This window comes from Leuciscus leuciscus (genome assembly GCF_965113295.1).
Source record: "Leuciscus leuciscus genome assembly, chromosome: 21".
Lineage (NCBI taxonomy): Eukaryota > Metazoa > Chordata > Actinopteri > Cypriniformes > Leuciscidae > Leuciscus > Leuciscus leuciscus.
Window position 1 is genome coordinate 3,601,716 of NC_138745.1, and position 26,508 is coordinate 3,628,223.

The 26,508-nt window shown below is 37.7% G+C and overlaps 1 protein-coding gene across 5 annotated transcripts in view; it reads left to right on the forward strand.

The window, feature by feature from the left end:
* Positions 1 to 26,508, forward strand: part of usp22 (ubiquitin specific peptidase 22) — a 50,359-nt gene that overhangs the window by 13,249 nt on the left and 10,602 nt on the right. For 3 of the 5 annotated variants that reach the window (XR_014201134.1, XM_082152137.1, XM_082152139.1), the window contains 6 exons: positions 3,940 to 4,072; positions 13,045 to 13,158; positions 14,421 to 14,522; positions 19,874 to 20,040; positions 22,971 to 23,118; positions 25,929 to 26,034. Coding sequence is in view for 4 of the 5 variants with exons in the window: in XM_082152137.1 (XP_082008263.1) it covers positions 3,940 to 4,072; positions 13,045 to 13,158; positions 14,421 to 14,522; positions 19,874 to 20,040; positions 22,971 to 23,118; positions 25,929 to 26,034 (770 nt within the window). In the remaining variant the exon portion in view is untranslated. The remainder of the gene's footprint in view (positions 1 to 3,939; positions 4,073 to 13,044; positions 13,159 to 14,420; positions 14,523 to 19,873; positions 20,041 to 22,970; positions 23,119 to 25,928; positions 26,035 to 26,508) is intronic. The other 2 variants (XM_082152138.1, XM_082152140.1) reach the window with 1 other exon arrangement.

Consider the following 26,508-nt stretch of genomic DNA (forward strand, 5'->3'; position numbering starts at 1 on the left):
GAGAGATCGGAGGATGAAGTGTAGATGTAAAGGAGAAATGACGCCAGTATGTGATGAGGATATATGAGGATGTGGAGAGTCAGAGATGTTCAGAGTGAAACTAATGTTCAGATCACTGAATTACTGTGCTATGCAAATATTTTTAGTTTGAAAGACCGGTTTTTATTTTTTATTTTTTTTATGTACCCTTTTCACTTCCGTCATAGTTGTGTAAACCTCTATAATGGTGAATGACCACAGCAAATATATTTTTTTGCATTCCCAATTGTCCCTATAGCAAAAGAAAAAAAATCTATGATAGTCATAAATAGTCTATGAAATCTATGAAAAATGTATGATAGTCATAAGTCATATATTTTCTATGACTTTCTATAAGAGGAAAAATAGAAATCAAGCGTTTTGATAACGTTGGTCAGAAAAGAGTAAGATTTAGAAACGGGAAGAAGAAAAAAAAACTATTCTGTAATTTAAAGCCAAGGTAATTTAACACAAAGCATAACATTATAAATATACATTATAGGGAATAGGGATGCACTGATAGGATTTTTTTTAATTATCGTTTTGGGCCGATACCGATATTAACAAACAGCTTTTGGCCGATACCGATATTTGTCGCTTGCTTGCTTTTGTCTTTAAAATAGATTGTTTTGATCATGTTTTAAAGTTCAAAAACGCATGCATTAAGGTTTGTTGCATTATCAAATCATATTTATTAGACATGGATTGGATCCATTTAACATTCATCAGGCCAACATAATAAGAGAGGCACAAAGTGAGATAACCTTCAAGTTAATCATGCTATCAAATACTTCTTATTTACAACATTAACTCATAGTTGACATATTACAGAACATTACATATTTCTTATGTAGTGTCTTCACGGCATTAATTAATGAAATATCGGTTTGTTATATCGGCCTTTTTTATAGCCGAAATGCCAATGGTTTGATCAAAACTGGCTGATAAATATTGGTTCTTTGGTGCATCTCCAGTACATTACATTGTTTAAAATTTAAATATAAAAAACTTAGCAAGAATTATGATGTTAATATTTGTGGAAAATGTAAAAAATTATTACTATTCATCCAAAAATGATCGTGTCGTTATTTACATAATTGTTTGTGTTTGATCTTTAAAAATAGATGCATTATGCTTGCATTGCTAAATGTTTCGGACAGTTCATAGTTCAAAACAGTTTTTGCATGATCTCGTTGCCAGTTTAATAAAAATAATATTTTTTTAATGGAGCGTAAAGAACATGAACAGAAATGGAAGGTCATGTCAAGAACATTGCATTGATTGTTCTGTAATGCACTTTTTGGTAACGCTCTTTATTCCTACAGATAATTTGCATACTACATGTATTGCACACTAACTCTGAGTAGTGCACTGTTGTGTTCATCACAGTCAGGTTGTGTTATAGACTCTGGGTGTGGCGAAGCTCTTGGATCTGAGTCGAGATGATATGATCCTGTTTCATGACGTAATCAGGAACTTTTGAATATCGTATTACTGTAATACTTAATGATATTAGGCTTCCACTGCAGCTTGCAAAACCTATAATAGCCCAGTCATGCTCTAGTGATCCCATGCAGATGTTTGTGCGATTTAACACCGTATCATATGTTCGCCAAGTTCACCTTACCGCAGGCCTTTCTCCCTCGACGTCTCCGATCAAATTACTCTGATGAAACACGGACAAAACAAGGCCTTTCCCGTCTCGTTCTCTCTCCCGAAACATCCACAGGGCCGCTTTCTTTCAACTCGAATGAGAACGTTAAGGTTTCTTTTTGGTTTGATAATAATGACGTTAGCATGATTTACATTTATCTTTTCTCTGTAACATCCTCATGTTTTCCATATGTGCCGCCGTCCGACTCACAGGCCATGGTGGTTGTAGCGCACGGTTTCATTAAAGCCGTTGTAATGAACAAGAAACATGCAGAAGTGCTCCAGTTCTGTGTGTTCTCGTCTCACCTGTGGTGTGACGCTCTAGCGCTCCGTTCATGCGGCAGGAGGGTTATTCTCAGTTATTCTCAGTCGTCTGCTGGGTGGCGTGTCGCCGGGGAATAACGAAAGGGTGAGATGTGAAGCTGAAAATGGGGTCTCTATAAAAATAGCAAGTCTGGAGGTTAAAGCTGAGCGAACTGTTAAACACTGGAGCTGTTTAGTGATGTAAAACCAACACTACTGTACTAAATTGGAGATCAGGGTATTGGGATAGTCAGCGAGCACGAATTAGGAATGGGAACAAATCATCTAGTCTTATTGTGGTTGACTAGTTTTTCTTTGCTATTTCTGTTTAATGCATATTTTAAAGGTAAAGCGAATGTTAAAATGCATTCTCTTAACCCAGCTTATTGTTCTTTGACTAATAGTAGTATGCCATTCATGAGTTTATCCCCCTTAAAAGTCCCAGGCATCATCAAAATTAGGGATGCGCCGATACCGATAACCGATAATTCTTTATATTTGAAAGCCGATAACCGATATATTGGCCGATAAATCCAAATTTGTAAATAGTTTTTGAGAGCTTGATTACAAGAACAAAAGTCTCACCATTAAAGCCATGTCCCAAACACACAATTATAATGTTCTCATTAAAATTTTATGTTGCCGATATGACCGCGTATTTTCCTTTTTTGAAGTGATTCCAATCATATTTCAAGCAATTCAAAACCATCATGCATGTTGAACAGTCGCATCTGAAGTGTCTCAGCAGAAGGAAATAATAAATTTATTGTCTTTAATATATCAGCCAAATTCTCTTATAGGGTCGATATAATTAACATATATCGGCCAATACCGATATGGTAGCCGATATACATCTCTTATCAAAACATAGTGTCTGCTCAGATCTGTCAATCACTTTCCAGCTTAACCAATAGTGAGAGTTTGGGGGCATGGCTACTGTAAGCAGGCGGAGCCAGAGGGTGATTGGCAACTGTGGGATCATGACTGATGCGTCACATGGGAAAAGGCATTCAGCTTCGGCTACAGGACTACAAGACAAAATTCACTGCATTTAGACCTTCAGAGATTAAACTGATCATGAACACGTCAAAATATAAAGATTTTGTCTCTTAAATCTATTCTCTCTGAAACACTGTTGCTATAGCCATCAAAGCACCGCTTCTGTAACAGATTCACCGCCTTTTAATTTAATTTCAGGACTTACAATCGGCCCCTTATTATGCATTATCCTTTTTTTTTTTTTTTTTTCAAGGACATTGAGAGCTTTGTGCAATAAATTGTTGTCCATGTCCCTGTAATGAAAGGTTGATCTGTCTTAAAAGGTTTTTCCGTTGAGAAAATCACTTTTTGCTTCCTGAACCCCTTCTGCTGTGCTAAAATAAACTAAAGGGATATTTCAACACTGGAAAGATGAATGTGTATTTAAATTGGGTCATTTATGTAGTAGAAATGTGAAATTATTTTAGAAGTTGGTGCCTTCTAGACTGAGAAAAGCCAGAAAATGTGTTTTGGGCTCATGTGGATGAAAGACAACAACTCCCAGAATGCATTTGCTTCGCTGCCCTACAAGGACACTCCCAAGCCACGCCTACCGGTTACAGAGGGCAGTATCGGGAGAAATGATACAGCTAGGCTACTAGTCGACTGGAAACTGAAAGATGGCGTTTTATCGTGAGATCCCCCTATGGGCGGGTTGAAGACATGCGGGACGAGCTCCTCCTATTGGCTGGAGTCTCTCGCCTCTGGACAGAAGAGCCTCTGATGACACTAAATGACCATTTTTGCATCATCAGAGTTTTTTTTCCAGACACACAATACAGAAATCTCTGGTCTCAGGGGGACATGAGGGAGGGAAGCACGGTCATGTGAAAATACCACCGGGTTTCTACTGATACAAAGCTTAATGCTAATCGGTGAAGCATCCCTTAACTAAACGCTTGTATCTCTTTTCTCTTTTCATCCTAGGCGAAGTCATGTATGTGTCACATGTGTGGAGCTCATTTAAATCGACTTCACTCCTGTCTCCATTGTGTGTTCTTCGGCTGTTTCAGCAAGAAACACATCCACGAGCACGCCAAAAACAAGAGACACAACCTAGGTAAGATGCTCACGAGCGTTCTTCACAAAGACTTACTCGTACGCATTTCAGCCTCTCAACGTCTAAGGTAAGACACGCAGAAAGCAGAACATATGAGCACGACTCGCGCGCAGAACACACGATCGTGACAATTGAACTCGGATAGAGACGATGGATAATGGACACAGTCACACCGGGTCATTCAGGACTCTGTAGGAAGCTTTTGAGATGCATATTTTAGTTTTTATTTATTGATTTTTTTATTTTTTTATTCCGTTTTAATGGTTACATAATTTTTTTTTTTATCATGTTTAATTAATTGAAATCATGAAATTTCTACAATTTAACAATGATTTGTTAAATGTTTTTATAAAAAATTCAAAATGTAGGGGCATATACAATGTTTGTTTTTTTTTTCTTAATTTTTTATTTGTTTATTAATTTAAACTTTTTTTTTTTTTACTGGATTCTGTTTTAATGGTTAAATTAAATTGTATTATTAACCAAGGAGTGTGGCGAATTATTTGAAATCATGAAATGTATACAATTTAACAGCCATTTATTAAATGTTTAACATTGAAAACCATTTTAATCTTCCAATACATTTTTTTTTCTAGATTCTTGTTTTTAATGATTTAATTACGTTTTAATAATCAAAAAGCATGTCTAATCCACTTTAATAATTTAGTAATATTTGTTTTTTATTGTCCGTTTTAATTTTCCTGTATTTATGATTTAGTCAAGTTTAAAAAATGGAAGAAAAATTGTGATACTCTTTATTAAAAGCTTTTTTTATTGTTATTATTACTTTAAGTACAGTACATTCTACTGTTCAATAGTGGTATATTGGTACAGCAAGGTTTATTGTTGACATTAGTTAACTACTGTACATTAAGATTAACAAATGCTGTAGAAGTATTGTTAACTAATGTTAATTTCTACATTTACTAATACATTTTTAAAATCCAAATTTGTTTAATAAGGGTTAATAAATGCTGTAAGAATATATAGCTCATTGTTAGTTAATGCATTAATTAATGAGACCTTATGTTACAAATATATTTCTGTCATAATTTCTTCAAGTTGAACTTTTATTTTGACGGGTTGGTATTGAAGAGCTTCGAGTTTCTTTTTCTGCTTTAATATTCACAGACATTAGTATAGATCAAAATTTGATCAATTATACAGCCCTACTTTTAGTTTATTAAGTTTCCAAGTTCCGTGTTATGAGTTTATACAGTAATTTCCATTTCTGTGACCGGGTTCGGTCGATTCTATTTGCGTTTTCACATCACGGAAATCGTAGGGCCCTAATGTTGAATACTGAATAGAGAAGTACTGGTTTATAATCAAATAACCCCACCATACATGCACAAAAATCTAGTTTCATTTCTGCTCCAAAAGCCATTAAAAAAAAAGACGCTTTTCTGAATGTACTCGACAAGCAAGAGGCAGCAAGTGCACAAATGCGGCTGTGGATGTTCGGATGGGGTCTTGGAAATCTCCCAGTTCCTTAATGCATCGGTGGCATGTAATTATCCCCTCTGTTTTAATGAGGAGGGGCGCCACCCTCCAACAACAAACAAATAAGAAGCGCAAACAGACGGGAAATTGGGTAATTATAGTGTGCAAGGGGATAATAGTCCCTGACTCTGTGTGACTTGCAGTGTTTGCTTCCAGCGATGGCTTAGAGTTCATCAACCACCTGTTTCAGAGGTTTGGGGTTTTTCCAGATCACCCTCGAGCTTCACACAATCAATTTAATTAATTTCTACCTAGAGATCTGAAGCTGCCATCTCTGTCTGCCATCTTTTAGGATTTCCTCTTGTGTATTGAAAGAGGAAGAACCACCCAAGATACGACAACCAAACACAGTCAAACCAAAAATTATTCAGATGCCAGAGTTTTTTTTGTGTGTGCAGGACACCATAGTTCATTTATGTAAGTGAGGATAATATTATACCCAAAATTATTCATACAGTGAATACCAGTAAAATTCATACAAATTTGGGACCAATTTGCTGAAGTGTTTTCTCTTGAATTGCTAATGCGACCTTTTTACACCACAGACTGAACAAAATGAAGCATTGCTTGGTGATTGGTTGAGCTAAACTGGTATCATCTAATTGTGTAGTTAAATTTAACAGCTGACAGATATTTAACATAATTCATGTGTGAGACAGTCTAACAGAAGGATGGACAAAACCAGTCAAATATCAACTGATTTGCTTACTCTGAGTTCTTGTCATGTTTTATTACCTATAACTATAGCAAATAAACTGTGATAATGTGAGAAAGTGTCTGAATAAATGTTGGTTTGACTGTATCTAGTCTAACTGGAGAATGTTACTCCCAATACAAATAACTAAATACACTAAACTTGTAGATTGAAGATAATTATTAAAGAATGTAGGTTTTCAGACTGATTACTAATGGATGATTTGTTTGCATGTGAAAGTAGCTCGTGTGCCTTGTAGTCTGATCAGTTAGAAATATATATGGGCAAACGTGTTTGTTCGACGGCAACAAAAGCGTCTTAGACAACTTCTGTCCTGACACCATTCATATGCTTTTGAACCAAAAGTTTGTGCTCTAGAACATAAATGTTTTAATATGTTCTTAAAGTAGGCCAGAAAAGTGGTGGTGTTATTTTGAAAAACCCGAAATTAGCTTTATTTTCCGGGAAGGAGAGCATGAGCATCTCTTTCTGTAACGCAGTTGGCAGTCTTTGTCACAGATGGCCTGAACGGTCCATAAAGAAGCTAAAATCAGAGAGGAGAACATGGATGCACTGACTCAAAGTTTTGGACTTTGTCTTCCATTTAAAGGGCAACTCTCGCCAAAATGCAACCTAGGGTCTTTTTGTTAATCTACCCGAGGCAAACTTTCGTTTAAAAACATAATTAGAATGGAAACGCCACTTTTAAGTTTGACCGTATTTTCGTTCACTCCCATTCACAAGGCATTTTAACCTAAAACGAAAATACGGTCAAACTTAAAAGTGGCGTTTCCATTCTAATTATGCTTTTAAATGAAAGTTTGCCTCGAGTAGATTAACAAAAAGAGCCTAGGTTGCATTTTGGCGAGAGTTACGCTTTAAGACTCTTGATGTCACTGATTATTGGAACGGGTTTCTTGAACAAATCCAAGTTCTTTACAATAGTTTAAAAGTTGCAATGAACCTGAAATGGGGACAGATTCCTCCTTTATTGTGATGCCCGGATCATCGAAAATGAATAAATGTAATCCAGATTCTATCCATCAGTTGTTGTTTTAGTAAAGAAAGCCCAATTTAAAGCACAACTAATTGTACACTTTAGCAACTGGAGTGTTAAAAACACAGTGCACTTATTTTAATGGTGAATGTGGCACACAATAAAAGTTAAAGTGCCCCATTATGATTTTTTTTCAGATGTCACCTTTCATGTAGTGTTTAATGAAGCTATTTGAATGTAAAAGGTCAGCAAAGTTTCAAAGATCAAATTGCAGATAAATTGAGTTATTGTATAGTTTGTAACTAATCTGCATAATGCCCGCCTCTAGTCTTGATTGGCTGAACAGCGTCTCTTAGCTCCGCCCTCAAACACTGTAGTTTATAGTTTGTAACTTATTTGCATAATTCCCGCCGCTTGTCTTGATTGGCTGAACAGCGTCTCTTAGCTCCGCCCTCAAACACTGTAGTGTATCTGAGACTGGAAGAGTTTGGTTCGTGTTGTTCATGTCGAGAAGACGCTGTTTTCTGCTGACAAAGCAAATCCACTTTGATGAGATTGATACGGTAAAACCCTCGCCATCGTTACTGTTCGTATCACTGTGATCAAGAGCTGAGATTCAGATATATAATATGAGCGTTTGGTTTCTGACCAATCAGAGCAGAGCAGCTCTCAGAGAGGCGGAGCTTAAAGAGATTGAATCCTTGATCGAACCGTTTCAGACACTGAGAAAAGAGCTGATGCTGCAGTGTGTATTATGAGAAAATTAAAGTGTTTTTTGGCCTTTGATGCATGTAAACCTGTTATAGGAGACTCAAAAACAACATTAGTAACTTTTAAAATGGCATAATTGGGCACTTTAGGGTTTGAGTCTCTGTACCGGCTATGAAATGTCGATGGAGAGAGTGAATGAACAGCAAGCTCTTACACTCTCATACCCACAACAGCAAAAAAAATGGGTGTGTGTGTGCAAATTCAATAATGTGTGTGTGCAAATTCAATAATGTGTGTGTGCAAAAGTATGGGACTCGCTTTCACTTTTTTCGCTTTTAAATATCTTTCCAAAACAACTTTGAGTAGGCAGAAACTCGTATACATTGCGTCCCATTTATCCTCACAGCCTCGCCTGTGTTAAATTCAGTATGGATGTCCTCTAACCTGACTTATCTTTCTGTTTTCTTTTTCTTTTCGTTAGTTTGTCATTTTGTTGTGTGTTTCTTGCCAACAAATCCGAGTCCTTGCCACTGGTCCGTTCATCAGCATCCGCAGTATCACGTTAGCAGAGAGGCTAATCCGCTCGCTGTGTTTCCCAGGTGGCGTCGAGGCGTCGCTCAGTCTTTACACCCCGCGCTCCCCTCGGAGTTTAATTGAACATTTAATTAGGTTAGTCTCCGTACATGGGATATCTGTGAATGAGCGCGCCGTTCCCGAGGAGGAAAACTGTGATTATTCTCCAAAGACGAACGGGGAGTAATTAAGTCTGAATGAGCCACCGATTCTTTCGGCTTGTGCGTCTCTGTTGTTGCAATTTATTTAGATTGCGTTTTGTTTTTTCGCCCTCTATTTGCTGTGGCTTTTTTTTCCGGCTCACACTTGTCAGACTTGATCTCGGTGTTCTTTCCTCTTTTTCCTGTGCTGGTTCCCATGGTTACCTGAAGGCCTGCTATGCTTTTGGTTTATTCATCTGATATGTGTGTGTGTGTGTGTGCGCGCATCATGCAACCCCACCTCATGCTCTTGTGCAACTTCTCTCATTTGACAAATACTGTTTTTCACGGTTTAAGAAATGCATTTAAAATGCCTTTATTATTTTCCGTGTCATTTGTTCAGATTGTAGTGCTCCTAAACGTAATGACAGTAATATTTACCTTCTCCCTCACTTCATACAGACCAATAGCTTTGCAAATTTAACATGCTGATTTGATATTTCTAAGAATAATTATTCATCAGGAATGCATTTGAATTGTTCATGATAGTTGTAAGAAGTCTCTAATAATTAGATTTTTGTGAGTTTGATGTTGTGTTGTCAAAAATATAAATGTTTCGATATGTATTGATACTGAATATCTAAAAATGGTTCCAATCCTCCTTCTCTGCAGTATCGATACACTGATACGCGTGTTCTCGCTCCCTCTGAATTGACACACACACACACACACACACACACACACACACACACACACACACACACACCTGTATTGCGCATAATGTTACTCATTCCCGCAGGTTTCGCACGCTCACTACTGATCTATGTAAATGCACTCTCATAAAGCCGCCTCTCAAACAGCTTGTAAGAACCAAAATGAGTCATTTTGTGTATCTTATTGCGCTTAAATGTGACCCTGGATCACAAAACAAGTCACGTGTATATAAAACATGGCACAAAGTACACAACCCATCAAGATGACTTGATTCATTTCGGTCCATTAAGTGAATGAACATTTTAATTCATATATATATATATATATGTATGCATGTATGTGTGTGTATGTATATGTGTGTATATGTATGTATGTGTTACATTTACATTAACTAATGCATAATGAAGAAACATTGAACAATACTGTATTCATAATAATAACTAACATCAACCTAGATTCTGTAAATGCTGTAAAATATTAATATTCATAGTTAGTTCATGATGCCCAATGTATCAATGAAGTGAATCCTATTTTAAAGTGTTACCATTTAATGAATCTTAATACATCATGAATGGTGTGAACAGGATTATAGTTTAAAGGAATGTATTGCCATGACAATATCATCCGCAGAATGCGTTCAGACAAAAATAGACAGCAGCAGAACACATTCAACTTCCATTATGTGATGCATCTGCAAGTGTGACAGAAATATTGCAATGGAAAAAATAATAAAGCCTGTTTAATAAAAAATAAAAAAAATCCATTAGGATTTAATTGGAGGGATCATTGCATTAGTATTTATTATTTAAAATATTAGATTTCATTCCATTTTAATTAAAGATCATGCAATGCATTTCTCGTCTTGCACTAATAAATCCTAATCTTGCACAAAGAGACTAAATACATTAATTTAGCAAGTAAATGGGGTCGTTTTTGAGCAGATTTAACAGATTTACCACATGCCTGTGCGGATTGTTAACGTCCTGCCAGTTCAACTAGCGCACAATAAGACTTCAGTCCCTTTGCAATAACTGAAAATAGCCGTGCAAACGCTCGGGCGCTGGTCCGCTCTCACTGAAAGCCTCTAAAAGCTTCAGTCCGAGCGGCTGTCGACAGCGTGTGCCAGGCTGTGCATTAGTGTCGTGTCACAAATAGAAGCCGCTTCCCACTGCTTCACTCCACCTGCGAACATTTAGTGCGTCTGTGTGAAACAGACCATCATCGGGTTGCCATGGGAACTGAAAAACAGGTACTGGTACTGCAGGGTTGGAGAAATGGGCGAACGGCACAGTGTAAAAAATATTTATAAAATCATGTCATTTTTACAGAATAATTCTGTTAAAACAGTAAAAATAACATATTAAAAAAAATAAAATAAACAACCATCTTATTTACAATGAAAACTGTAAACTGAGTGGCACTTCACATTTGATGTTTTTTTATTTTATTTTAATAATCATATTTCTTAGGGTTTAATTAGGGTTTATTGTTATCAGGCATGTACATTAGCTTTTTTTGTTACATCATATGTCTTTGAATGAAGGTTTATTGCATTATTTTGCTTTATTTGTGTGTTATGATGGTGTTTTGTCCATCTTCTATATATTAGCATATACCACAGCTTGTGGAAAAGCAACTTGTGATGAACTTTAAAGGAACACGCCGACTTTTTGGGACTTTATCTTATTCACCATATCCCCCAGAGTTAGATAAGTCCATACATACCCTTCTCATCTCCGTGTGCCGTAACTCTGTCTGACGCACCGCTAGCCTAGCTTAGCACAAAGACTGGAGGTAAATGGCTCCAGCTAGCATAGTGCTCCCAATAAGTGACCAAATAACGCCAACATTTTCCTATTTACATGATGTGATGTGTATAGTCACAGCGTGTGCAAATAACAAGGTCACACGAGACACAGCCGCCATCTTGGGTATGTATGGCCTGATCTAACTCTGGGGGATACGGTGAATAAGATAAAGTCCCAAAAACTCGGCGTGTTCCTTTAAACATAATTAATTAGAATAATTCTGTTAAAACACAGTAAAAATGGCAACATTTTAACATATTGTGTTTATATGTGTATGCATGTATTTTGAAACAGTTTTTCCACAATATTTCTACTGTATTTTTTTTATTCAAATAGCCTTGAGATATCCTTAAAAAAAACATGAAAATCAAGGGAAAAACCAACAAATCATCTTGTGATTTACAGTGAAAGTGACACTTTTCTTTTTACTAATCATGTTTCTTGTTATCAGGTGTGTACATTAGGCTTTTTTATATTCATAAAATATATTTAAAATATTTGTATCGCTAAATCCATCAGCCTTTTTCTGCTGAAATGGCAAAGTCTCACTGCTACTAAAACCTGCATTACCTTTCACATATACTGACAATAACTGTAATAACGCAGGTTTTAATGAGAATATATATAATCAAAATTCATCACAAGTTGCTTTTCCACAAGCTGTGGTAAATACTAATATATAGATGGACAACACAACACAACACAAAACACCATCATAACACACAACACTAAAATAATGCAATAAACCTTCATTCAAAAACATATGATGTAACAAAAAAACCCTAATGTACATGCCTGATCACAATAAACCCTAATTAAACCCTAAGAAACATGATTATTACAATAAAATAAAACATCAAATGTGAAGTGCCACTCAGTTTACCGTTTTCATTGTAAATTATAAGATGATTTGTTGTTTTTACTTATCTTTCAAAAGCATGATTTTTTTCTCACTAAGGGTATTTGACAATAAAAATACAGTAGAAATATCATGAATTTTTTTCTTCCATTTTTAAATGTTTATCATTTTTTATTTGAATGTCTTATTGTAATTTATTCATGTGATCAAAGTTGAATTTTTATCATCATTACTCCAGCCTTCAGTGTCACATGATCCTTCACAAATCCTTCTAATATGATGATTTGATGCTCAAGACACATTTATGATTATTATCAGTGTCGAAGAACAGCATTTATTACTATTGTACCATTATCAGGGATATATCGGCCACCATGTTGGTATCGGCCAATATATGTTCATTTTTAATGTTTTTACTGTTACTTTTGTTCAGTTTAATGCATCTTTGCTGAATATAAGGTACATTTAACACGGGTTTACTGCAAAATTACATAATGTAAGGTTAGATGTATTAGTTTTTCCCTGTATAGAATAAGGGAGCTTACAGTGAACAGGTTTTTAGCGTAGCACTTGTACAGTCGTCTTTTTTGTTTTGTTTTTACAGTGCACTTAATGAGCATAAATTCATAAATGCTACTCCTCGTTCACAACTATAGCATCAGTCAGGGCAATAAGAAGCTGCCAGGTGAACGCGATCGCTCTCCATGACATTTCACAGAGGACACGATATCGTGGCACACGCAGCGATGGATGTTTCTGTGCTGCACCCTAATTATTATTCCCATCACTTATTAAAGGAGGCAGATTTGCTGCACTGAGCAATGCTGGGATGCTTCCTTAATGCCTCATCCATATTTACAGGGCAGATACGGGAAGATGCAAACGCCAACTTCTCCAAAAGGTCTCTAATAGGTCCTTTCCTTCTGTTTTTTTTCCCTCTCTCTCTCTCTCTCTCTCTCCTTCTCTTGTTCAGCTATAGACCTTTTGTATGGTGGAATATATTGCTTTGTGTGCCAAGACTACATATACGACAAAGACATGGAGCAGATTGCCAAAGAAGAACAAAGAAAAGCCTGGAAACTGCAAGGTTGGTGGTAGTTCAACTCGGCCTGTGGCGTAAGAGGCCGTTAATTCGGAAAATTAATATTCGAAGCTGTTGTGTGTTGCGAGTCACGGGAGCGCGAGAGTGTGTGTTTAGATTGTGACGCTGATAAAGAGCTAATCTTTCATTATTTTCCAAAGCTTGCTATTGAATCTGCACAAGTGTGACGTGTAGCGTAATCCTAAAATAGATTTGCGTTTGCTGTTGTTTGCAAGGCCTCAAAATAATAGCGTGCAAGTTTAGTTTTCAGGCTTGCTATGACATCATCACTGTAAAGTTTTCTTCAAACTTTACTCTTTTTTTTATGTGCAAAGTTTTTATGTCCAAAAAGTCTGCATGCAAAATGATAATTCATGCTAGCAATGTGTTAAACATGCTTGAAATGTGTTAAATCATGCCAGCAACATGGTAACAACATGTTAAAACATGCTAGCAACATGTTAAATCAAGCTAGCAACATGTTAAATCAAGCTAGCAACATGGTAACAACATGTTAAATCAAGCTAGCAACATGTTAAATCATGCCAGCAACATGGTAACAACATGTTAAAACATGCTAGCAACATGGCAATCACGTTAGCTACATGGTAATCATTTTAACAACATGTTAATTCTGTTTTCTATGTGAATATATAGTAAAATGTAATTAGTTCCTGTGATCAAAGCTGAATTTTCAGCATCATTACTCCAGTCTTCAGTGTCACATGATCCTTCAGAAATCATTCTGATGTGATGATTTGCTGCTCAAGAAACATTTCTGATTATTCATACATAAGGAAACCATGATGCATTTATTTTTCAGGATTTTCTTTAGTCACTTTAATTCAATGTAATGCATCTTTACTGTTTAATGCAGTCTTGTGCAAAGCTTATGAAATCCAAAAAGTCTGCATGCAAAATGATAATTCATGTTAACAATGTGTTAAACATGCCAGCAACATGTTAAATCAAGCTAGCAACATGGCAATCACGTTAACATGTTAATTCTGTTTTCTATGTGAACATATCACTCAAGAACTTTCTGCTCAAGAAACATTTATGATTATTCATACATATGGAAACCACGATGCATTTATTTTTCAGGATTCTTTGATGATTAATGGAAAGTTCAAAAGAACATCATGTATTTAAAACATCTTTAGTCACTTTAATTCAATGTAATGCATCTTTACTGTTTAATGCAGTCTTGTGCATATTCAAAGCTTGATTTGTATGAAATATAATGTGCAAATTCCCTGAAACGTCAGGTATCGGAGAGAAATATTCGATGTGGGAGCCGACGAAGCGAGAGCTGGAGTTGCTGCGACACAACCCCAAACGAAGAAAAATCACAGCGAACTGCACCATTGGTAAGAACTTCATTTCCCACAGGCCACATCTCTGAAACCCAGCTCAATAACACAGCAGTTGATCGGGCCTCTGCCAACACTCATCTGTATAAAACCAGTGGGTTCAAATTATTTTCTAGTAGTCAAATGTCTAGAGACTGCAGTTTTGCACCGGCGCCAAGACCACTCTTTGTTTCTTGGCCATCAGTTGCGATGTTTTCCATCTATTTTTTTCAGTTTGCATGCCATGGCGCAGAGAGAATAAAGCGGAGATATGGACTCTGGCCATTAGAGAAATAACGTTTCCTCTCCCTTTTCTCATTTTCGCCTGTTTCCGCTCAGTCAGAGGGCCTGGCAGTGGAGTAATAGTGTTAAATATCTGCACCACAGGCCCAGCGTAGGCGCTAAACGCTAGCCTCTCTCACACCCAGAGTAACGCACTAATGCGATTAGCCATATGAGAGCCGGAGCTCCCATTGATCATTTAGGACATAATGTGGACCATGTATGATGAATTCAGATGGATATTGTGTGAGATGGCTGTTGGTTTACAGACTGTAGGCGTCCGATGACACAACGAATCATGACGCGACAGCTTTCGGCTCTGCGTGTTCATTAGAGACGCGATGCTAGACTTCAGCAACGGTAAAATTAAGTTAAATCTCAACAGTGGAATAATTATGCACTTTTACATCACTTAGTGTTGGGAGCCAGTTCTCATTCTGAACCAATTGCTTTTTATATATATATATATATATATATATATATATATATATATATATATATATATATACACACACACACATACATATATACAAAAACACCCTAACTGCTGTTAAATATAACGAACAGGACTGCGTTGTAAACACACGGCGTGACCAGTGTTTATCAAACCAATTCCTGAACGAATCACTCTTTTGAGCTGGTTCTTTTTAGTGAATCAAAAACAGAGTATTTTGATTCCCAAACAAGTGACTCTTTTGAGTTCCTTATAGGGAATTCAAGATGTACTGGGAGACCAATGTAAGTCAGCTGATTCCTGAACGCATGACTCTTTTGAGCTGGTTCTTTTTTAGTGAATCATACACAAAGTGGGAACAGTATATAAGGATTCCCAAACAAGTGACTCTTTTGAGCTCTGAGTTGATTCTTTGTAGCAAATCAAAAACACAAAGCACCACCAGAGTCATCCAGTTCTTGAGCAAATGACTCTTTTGAACTAGTTCTTTTTAGTGAATCAAAGCGTGACCACTGTTTGAATCACTGCGTGATCAGTGTTCATCAAACCAATTCCTGAACGCATGACTCTTTTGAGCTGGGCCTTTTTAGTGAATCATACACAAAGTGGGAACAGTATAGAAGGATTCCCACACAAGTGACTCTTTTTGAGCTCTATGTTTTTGATTTGCTACAAAGATCCGACTCAAAGCACCACCAGAGTCGTCCAGTTCTTGAGCAAATGACTCTTTTGAACTAGTTCTTTTAAGGGAATACACATTCTCTAAACACTGAGAACGACTTTTCTCCATTTGCTTTTGTTTTATAACAGTTGTATGTCCTTTTATAATTTTTTTTAATTCTTTTATATGTTTGTTACCTAAATTGGTTTCTATGTAACCTCCAGGTGAGTGCATTCTTTTTGTAATATTATTTTTGAATGCATTTTACTCATTCATTTTATTGACCAGTGTTTATCAAACCAATTCCTGAACGGATGACTCTTGAGCTGGTTCTTTTTATCAAATCAGAAACCTACAGCACAACCAGAGTATTTAGATTCTCAAGCAAATGACTCTTGAGTCAGTTCTTTTTTAGTGAATTGAAAACATACAGTGCGACCCGTGTAATTCGACTGACTCCTGAACAAATGACTCTTTTGACCTCGTTCTTTATAGTGAATCAAAAACAAAGCACAATCAGAGTAGTCCAGTTCTTGACAAATTACTCTTTTGAACTAGTTCTTTTTAGTGAATCAAAGACGCACCGCGTGACCAGTGTTTATCAAACCAATTCCTGAATGGATGACTCTTTTGAGCTGGTTCTTTTTAGTGAATCAGAAACCTACAGCACAACCAGAGTATATATATATTTATATTTTATTATTTACTAAATAATTTATGCTATCCATCTATTATCTGAAATCCTATCAAATATTCCTCAAAAGTACAGAAGAATCATTAAACGAACCGGAATCGGTACCAGCATCATTAAGTTGCTGAACATGAGCTGTTTTTATGCATTGCTATCGTGTTTCAGGCGCTTCACACACAGTTTGTTTCCGCTGTATATGTCATGCATGTAGTGTCGATGTCCGGCGTCGAAATGACTGAAGCGGAGGCGTTGTCAGCAGTGATGTGCCGTGTGTTGATCAGGCGTACGTATGATGTTCAATCACTCGTGTGCATTAATAATATATTAGTACTTGAAAGTGCCACAGGAGACACCGGATGATCTCTCTCTCTCTCTCTCTCTCTCTCTCTCTCTCTCTCTCTCTCTCTCTCTCTGTCTGTCTGTCTGTCTGTCTGTCTGTCTGGCTCTCTCTCTCTCTCGTGTCTCTGTCTGTCTCTCTCTGTCTGTCTCTCTCGTCTCTCTCGTCTCTCTCGTGTCTCTCTCTCTCTCTCTCTCTCTCTCTCTCTCTCTCTCTCTCTCTCTCTCTCTCTCTCTCTCTCTCTCTCTCTCTCTCTCTCTCTCTCTCTCTCTGCTATAATTTCGGTTGCCGATCATTCGGTGCGTCCCTAGTTCTCTCACTGTTGGCCTTTCTGCAGGGCCGTGTTGGTCCCGTCTGCCTCTCCTCGTCCTCAGTTTAACTGGACTCTGAGAAGCGTGAGGAGCAGATGTCTGAGCGCTGTAGGTTTGGATCAGGGCCAGGGGAAGGCGTTTAGCCACCCTGTGTGAGCGCATCTCTGTCTGCTAGTCTTGAAGCTCACGGGCCGGTGACCCGTCGAACTGTACGAGCGCCCGTCGTCAGCACAGCAGGGAACACACTCGATCTGACAGAGAAGAGAGCCTGCTGAGCTTTAACTTCTGGGGTTATACACTTCAGATTGAGGCGAGGCCATTTACGTTGTGAAAATGAAGAATTTGCTCAATTTTAACCATTTGCACTAGCCAAGTCACGTTCATTTATACAGCGCTTTTACAAAATAGACCGTTTCAAAGCAGCTTTACAGTGATAATAGGAAATTAAAGTAACAGAGATTGTTTTGGCTTTACAGCAGTTCTAGAATAAAGTTACTGTCCAGATAAGGAGTTATTTATACATAAGGAGCTGAATTGTTCAGCAGCGCCTGAAAATAGTCCCCAGCTCGGTAACTTCCAACGTGACCGGGACTAAGTTTGTCTATTAGACCTATTTTCAGGCGCTGCGTCATATCATTACGCCTGCTGGACTCATGGTACGGCAGCAAAGTTTATTGATTATTACGCAGGAATGAGAGTATAGTTCCTAGTCATATCAGCCTAGAAAATCGCAACTTTTCATTTTCCGTCGGTCTTAGTACACGATGTAACTACAGAAGAGTCAAGTTTTAAATAGGGAAAATATCGAAACTCTTTGGTCATTTTTTTGAGAGAGATGCTAATGGTCCTGTCCGATTCAATGATCTATGCTAAGCTATGCTAAAAGTGGTACCGCCAGACCCGGAGTTCGGCTGAATGAATTCGAAAACGGTAGGACTCAACTGTTTAACTCTGGAGGAGCTGTAAAATGAGCCTATTTCCCAAAAAAGTGGAGTATCCCTTTAATGCGTTCCGGCCGCTCATTCGCACAACAACAGTGTTTGGTGCTCGAGAACGCAAACCTTGAAATAGGTTCCAAGGTTCAAGCGTTGAATAAAAAAATTAAAAAATTCTCTCCGCGGAAACTTCAAAAACGTGAATCTGTGAGAACGCTGGCGGCGTGCACATGCGTATTACGTGTTTCGTCTATATATATATGTGCGCAGGCGTGTAGTCTTACTAGAAACTCTGGGTAACACTTTATTTTACTGTGTCCTCCTTGTTACATATGTCACATGTACTTACCATAGTAATAACAGTAAATTATGCATATTTACATGCAACTAACCCTCAACCAAACCCTAATCCTTCCCTAACCCTATAGTAAGTACATGTAGTTAATTAATATTACTCAGTACTTAAATATATAATTACACTGTAACAATGACACCTTAAAATAAAGTGTAACCAAACTCTGTTTGTCAAACCACTATTATTGTGTCCCTTCGACCACATTCTCTAAACACTGAGAACGACAGCACAGCTAGAGAAGTCAGATTCTCAAGCCAATGACTCTCTTGAGCCGGTTCTTTGTAGCGAATCATAAACACAGCGTGACCTGTGTGATTCAACCGATTCCTGAATAGATGACTCTTTTGAGCTGCTTGTTTTAGTTAATCATACACACAACTCGAGCAGTGTAGACATATTCCCAAATGAGTGACTCATTTGAGTTGGTTCTTTTTATTGAATCAAAAACAACCCGAGTAGTTTGATTCCCAAACAAGTGACTCTTTTGAGCTCCTTATAGTGAATTGAAAACATACTGGGAGACCAGTGTAAGCTGATAAGTGTAAGCTGAACGCATGACTCTTTTGAGCTGGTTCCTTTTTAGTGAATCAAACACAAAGTGGGAACAGTGTATAAGGATTCCCAAACAAGTGACTCTTTTGAGCTCTGAGTTGATTCTTTATTGCAAATCAAAAACAAAGTACAACCTGAGTCGTCCAGTTCTTGAGCAAATGACTCTTTTGAACTAGTTCTTTTTAGTGAATCAAAGCGTGACCACTGTTTGAATCACTGCGTGACCAGTGTTCATCAAACCAATTCCTGAACGCATGACTCTTTTGAGCTGGTCCTTTTTAGTGAATCATCATACACAAAGTGGGAACAGTATAGAAGGATTCCCACACAAGTGACTCTTTTGAGCTCTATGTTTTTGATTTGCTACAAAGATCCGACTCAAAGCACCACCAGAGTCGTCCAGTTCTTGAGCAAATGACTCTTTTGAACTAGTTCTTTTAAGGGAATACACATTCTCTAAACACTGAGAACGACTTTTCTCCATTTGCTTTTGTTTTATAACAGTTGTATGTCCTTTTATAATTATTTTTTAAACTCTTTTATATGTTTGTTACCTAAATTGGTTACTATGTAACCTCCAGGTGAGTGCATTCTTTTTTTTTTTAATCTTTTTTTCAAAAAAGTAAAATTATCATCATAAATTATTAATAATAAAATAAAAATGTATAACTTATCTTATTTCAAAAGCACTGCTGGTGATGAATCTTTTATTGTGTGTTCGATGACTCGACTGAAATTACTCGATGTCCATCCTTATATTTAATGCTCTCTGTTCTCGTCTTCTCTTTCAGGATTGAGGGGTTTAATAAACCTTGGGAACACATGCTTTATGAACTGTATCGTTCAGGCTCTCACACACACTCCGCTGCTGAGGGATTTCTTCCTGTCCGACAGACACAAGTGTGAGATGCAGTCCAACTCTTGCTTAGTGTGTGAAATGTCTCAGCTCTTTCAGGAGGTGAGAGCTCTACACACACACTCTCACTCACACGCGCACACACAACCACACACGCACACACAACCACACACACACATATACCCACACATATACACGCACATTCATATACCCACACTCACAAACACACTCATATACCCCCCTCCCCACACACACATATATCCCCCAACCACACGCACACACACACTAACACTCAGACACACACACTCACTCACACACACAAACTTACACTCATATACCCCCACACTAGGGCTGTACTCAACCAAAGAAAATCTTGGTCGACTGAAATCCTGAAATTTTCGACTAAAAATCGACTATAAATGACGTTAGAAAAAAAAAAAAACGTTAAATGAATTATTCACTGAATTATAGTACTTGGTAGCCTTGTTGATCGCCTAAATTAATTATAAATAAACATAAAAAACAAGTAGGCTATTTGCAGTATATTAAATCGTTTTTGACCTAATTATTTTGCACTGAAATGAGTCACACGAGTCTGTCGGCTCTGACAGCGTTGCATCACGTGCACCGGCGCAATATCAGAGCCTATGATTTCCGAAAATAGTACTGTTGTCAACTAGTGATATCATCACAAGAACTTTTGAGGAATATACAACATAATTTAGACAATTGTTTTTGTCATATGTATTATTAATAATAATACAGTCTGTCAGTAATAACTGACAGACACTATCATTTCAGCCGCTCTGTGCAGCTCGCATGAACATCAGGAGCTCAGCTTCGCGGCGGAGACACGAATAGACTATTAACTTAAAGCTTTTACTCTTAAATACAAAAGGCACGTCCACTTTAATAAAAAAAGAATATTTATTAAACAAACCAGATCAAGAGCAGAAACGAAATAAAGCGCATAACTGAAAAATAAAGCATAGGCTCAAAACGAATACAAACAGTGGACACAGCGCAAATTTGCATTCAACTTTTTTCCCGTTTTCAATAAAAAAAAAATGGTGCCACACTGCCGATGTCTTTGTTGACATGGTAGAAGAGGACATGGTAGAAGAGGACTGACTATGAATTAAACGCTCTCACAATTAAATAAATAATATTCAGCAAACCTTCTAGTAGCCTACTTTCTTCAATCGGTCTCTCTTCCCCAGTGGGTTGGGCTAATCCAAAAGAAGTGAAAGCAAGGGGAGTGTTCTGAAGACAGACTGTTACCTGTGAAACAGGGGTGCTCTGAAAACACCCCCATTAGCAATTAGTGCTTTCCACCTGATGAAATGAACGCGGCAAAACTGATGAAATGACCGCGGCAAAAAATCGACCAATCAGAATTTTGGTCGAGCCAGAACGTATCGACCAATGAATCGACTAATCGACTGGGAGATTACAGCCCTACCCCACACGCTCACACACATACACATATATACTAACTCACAGACATGCACTCAGACACACATACACACACGCACGCACACATATTCTAACACACACACATATACCCCCACACATACACACTCACACACACACATATATACTAACTCACAGACACGCACTCAGACACACACACTCACTCACTCACTCATATACATATACACACACACACACACACACACACACACACACACACACACACACACACACACACACACACACACTCATAGACACAACCCAGCCAGAGTAATCAGATTATCAAGCAAATTACTCTTGAGCTGGTTCAGTGTCACATGATCCTTCAGAAATCATTCTAATATGCTGATTTTAAACAAACATTTATGATGATTATCAATGTTGAAAACAGTTGTGCTGCTTCATATATTTTGGAAAACTGTGATACATTATAATTCAATAGTTTGGGTCAGTACTATTTATTTATTTTTTGTTGTTGTTGAAAGAAATCAATACTTTTATTCAGCAAAGATGCATTAAATTGATCAAGTTACAGTAAGAACAGTTTTTTTAATGTTACCAAAGATTTCTATTTCAAATAGATGCTGTTCTTTTGAACTTTCTATTCATCACAGAATCCTGAACACACAGTTTTATCACCGCTTCCACAAACGTATGAAGCAGCACAACTGTTTTCAACATTGATAATAATCATAAATGTGTCTTGATCATTATGGCTGCACAATTAATCGCAATGAAACCGCACGTGATTTGGCAAAGGCTGCAATTATTTTAAATAGTAGTAAACGCTGCTCCATCTGAACACCAGAGGGCGTCACACACACACACACACACACACACACACACACCACAGAAGTACGATAACACACATCGTTCCAGGAAACCCCTATCGGTCATCACACACTCTGTATCTGAATAAACAGAAGACTGAGATGCTTTGATAGAATAAGGCAGTCGTGTGTTTATTAGTCATGTTTAATCAGTGTCAGAAGCTCATCATCTCACAGGAGGAGGAGCTCAGCTGTCCTCATGAAGTGAGTTTGGAGTAAAAGCGTGTTATTAAATGTTGTCTTTTGTTGGACAAGAGGTTCATAAATGCGTCTCATGTCTGGAAAGATGTTTGACGCGTGTTGCTTTTTCAAATGCACGATATAAGCGACTCAAACTCAGTGCGTTCAGAGTGAGCAGCGTTTCCTGAGCCGTACGTCACTGACAAGCTGCACATTACACACAATCAGACTTTACCATTTCATAATCGCAATGAGCCAAATCGGTTTAAGTGCGATTTCATGTAAATTGCGATTAATCGTGCAGCCGTATTGATCATCAAATCATCCTATTAGAATGATTTCTGAAGGATCATGTGACACTGAAGACTGGAGTAATGATGCTGAAAATTCAGCTTTGATCACAGGAATAAATTACATTTAGCAATATATTCACATGGGAAACATTTACTTTCAATTGCAATAATATATTGCTTTTTTTTTTTACTCTATTTTGTTCAGATAAATGCACATTTAGTGTGTCGCTCACGTCTCTGTCGTTCTCTGTTGTAGTTTTACTCGGGTCATCGCTCTCCTCACATTCCCTTCCGGCTGCTTCACCTGGTCTGGACCCACGCGCGACACCTGGCCGGATACGAGCAGCAAGACGCTCACGAGTTCCTGATCGCCGCGCTCGACGTGCTGCACAGACACTGCAAAGGTACCGCAGCCAATCACACGCATTACAGCTGTACCAGCTGACCGTTCGCGAAGACCCGCCCCCTTTAGTTACGCTTGCTATGTCCGGCAAGCCACGTTCCTCTCGCATCTTTAATATATTCAATAAAACATGTATTTAATCTCGCTTTATTGACCAATGTACTTGCTTCTGACCTTCATAAGCAAAAATGACAGAAAATTTTATATCACGATTATAGTGACCAAAATTATCACGATTATCAATATCATCTCAGTTTTGTTCAAATGAGATGAAAATGTTCAAAAAGAGCTGATACGGACACTGAAAACATTTCAAGTTTTATATTTGGAAATCAACAAACAACAGATAAAATTTGCAACTCTATGCACTTTTTTATTTTATTTTATTATATGACCGTAGTCAATAGCAACGCATTATAACACCGCGCACATCTCTTCTATCACTGCGGACGTGCCCTCTCGTTTCATTAAAATGTTATATTATTATATGTATTATATATGCTATTATAAATGAGGTTTTAGTGGATAATTTAGCAGCAAATGTTATTATAGTGAGAAAATAAAACCTTTAGTTTGAAACCAATAAAAGGTAAAATGTCCCATTGATAAAAAACAAATAAATGTATTTACATATAATATAAAATGAAAAAACATTTATTTTAAATGTGTACCGCAGCTTTTTCATGAGGTAACAACATTTGATACGGCAGATCAAGAAAGACCATTAATAATCGTAATCTTTCATTGGGCAAAAGTATTATAGGGCTAATATGAAAGGCTTCGATATAGAGCGGCTTATAGGAGAATAGATATGGATGCTTAGTGTATCATATCTCTGCAACTGTTTATTGAGCCTTTTCTTTTAACAGTTGTACATTTCAGTGACTCTGTTCAGTGCTCTCTACTCCAGTGTGATCTGACTCCCAGGAGAATGACTCAGAAATAAACTCCAGCGAGATAAAGTGCTTGGATGAAAAACCATTGACCTTTTTCTACAAATAAAGTATAATAATGGGAGCATTGAGTTTCCTCGCGACCCGCCCCCTTTAGTTACTGTTGCTATGTCTGACAAGCCACGCCTCTCTCTCACACACCATGTTCTCACGCAGTGAAACACACACCGCGGAGCAGAGAGGACACTGACACACACAGGACAGACCAACTTACTTTTGATATGAAACAAAGTCTCAACTTTCAAATTTGGTCATCTTTTCAAAGAAATGTAAATAAGTACGGTTTTGTGTCTCTTTAATGTGTCGTGACAGATCGATCAGTTAAAGCGGCTCGTGAACCGATCATCTCTTCCTTCTAGTTCATTTATAGCATCAAATAAACATGAAGGAATGTTGTTTTAACCGCGGAAAGACGTCAGGACACGCCGTTTCTCAAGTTCAAGTCCACCGACGTTAATCTACTAACTCTCCTGACTGATTTGTCTGACAAAAATGGTGGATTATGATTGGTCAGATCGCCTGTCAATCAAACTCCCTGCGAAGGTTGAATTGAATGAAACGCAGCATTAGCTTGCTAATTATATCAGTTCCACCTGGCTGCTTTTCAGATGAAATGTGTGGTTTAGAGCAGGAGAGATGATGAAGTAACGCTGCATGATGTGTGCTAATGGTGACAGTATATTTTAGGACTAATCTGCTGTCGGAAAGCAAGACAAGCCGGAACAGAATGCATTTCAGGCGGGTAAAGATGTACATTGAATATGACGTTATCTGCTATTGGCTGGACAAACTAAAAGCCTGCCTCAAAATCACGCTATAGGTGGAGCCGCTGTTGCTGTGTCCAATTAAAATAAGGTTATGATAGTGAAAGTACTTTAACACATTTACCTTAAAGAAGGGTTGCACTTTTTTCTCTCTTTCTGATAAAAATTGCTATTGTGATTTTAAAATGCAATTTAAAAAGCTTTACTGTGTTTGTTTGGGCTGCAAAATTTGGCCACATTTAGTGATTTATGAAGCAATACGACTAAAATAATTAATTATAATAATAGATACTATTATCTTTATTATGGTTATTATTATTCCTAAATAAAAATATGAAACAAGATTTATTAAACACCGTAATGTTTAAAAATACTGTAAAATAAAAAATGGTGTTTAAGAAGATTTGAGTATTTAAGAAGAATATTTTATTTATTTATAAGTGCAACTAAGATTACTATACGTTTACTATACGTTTTTCTTAAGAAAGCGTAAAACCATGAAGCTTTTATTTAGCCGTTTCCCTTCTGAAACATGCAACACGTGTTTATTGTGTGAAATCACAGCGTTTGCTGCGTGATAATCGGATTTATTTCTATTAATCGGCCAGCCTTTATCATCATGTGTTTGCGGATCATGTGTCGGATAGCATGCAGATTTAGTGCATGTTAAAGATCCCTCACAGCACCGTCAGCTTTATAGTACGTCAGCGCTTCTCATGTAAGATCTGCTTATTCATGTGCAGATTCGTGACTGTAGGATAAAACATTTCCTCCTTAAAATATTGATTGGACTCTGAGCGCGCGCATGTGCGAGAGCGAAGGAGAGAGTCTTGTCGCAGTGTACGCACTGAGGTCGGAGTCGTGGGCGATGGGAGCGAGCGCTCCGAAACGGAGACGGGAGAGCGAGCGAATGAAACGAGCGAGAGGATATAGATGTAGAGTCGGTAGACAGATCTCACTCTCTCTCCTGCAGTGTGAAAGCAGAGGGAGGGGTGTTTCTGCAGCAGTCCGAGCGCTGCTTTCTAATCAGACCTTCTCTGTCTCTCTCTCTCTCTGTGTGTGTGTGTTCATATGCTGCTTCCATGTCCGCTAAGGAGATGATAATGGGAAAAAAGCCAACAACCCAAACCACTGCAACTGCATCATTGACCAAATCTTCACTGGAGGCCTGCAGTCTGACGTCACCTGCCAAGTCTGCCAGTAAGACCAGATATACAGCACAGTGTGTGTGTGTGTGTGTGTGTGTGTGAGATGAAACGAGGCGAGCGAACATCTGTCAACTGTTCATATATCTGTTCTTGCATTAATGAATGTGTTGATGTATGCAATAATGAACTGACATTCTGCTTGTTTTTTGTGAATAAGACACTTTTAAGTCCCTTTTTGTGTCTTTTTTTGAAGTCTTGATGTTGTTTTTGGGCTCTACTACAATAAGTTTTCATATTTTAATGTTCAAAAACACATTATTTTCCCTTTATTCTCCATTTTTGCGGCTCGTCTCTTCCCAGTCTGTCAGTAACGCTCTGTTTAGTTCCTGTCTCTATGAAGCCCCTCCTTCTGAAAAGCACACTGTGCTCTGATTGGTCGGCTGGATCAGTGTGTTGTGATTGGTCGAGTACTTCGAGTGTGTTTGGGAAATGTCCCGCCCCTTACCATAACCGCCAGTTTAACACA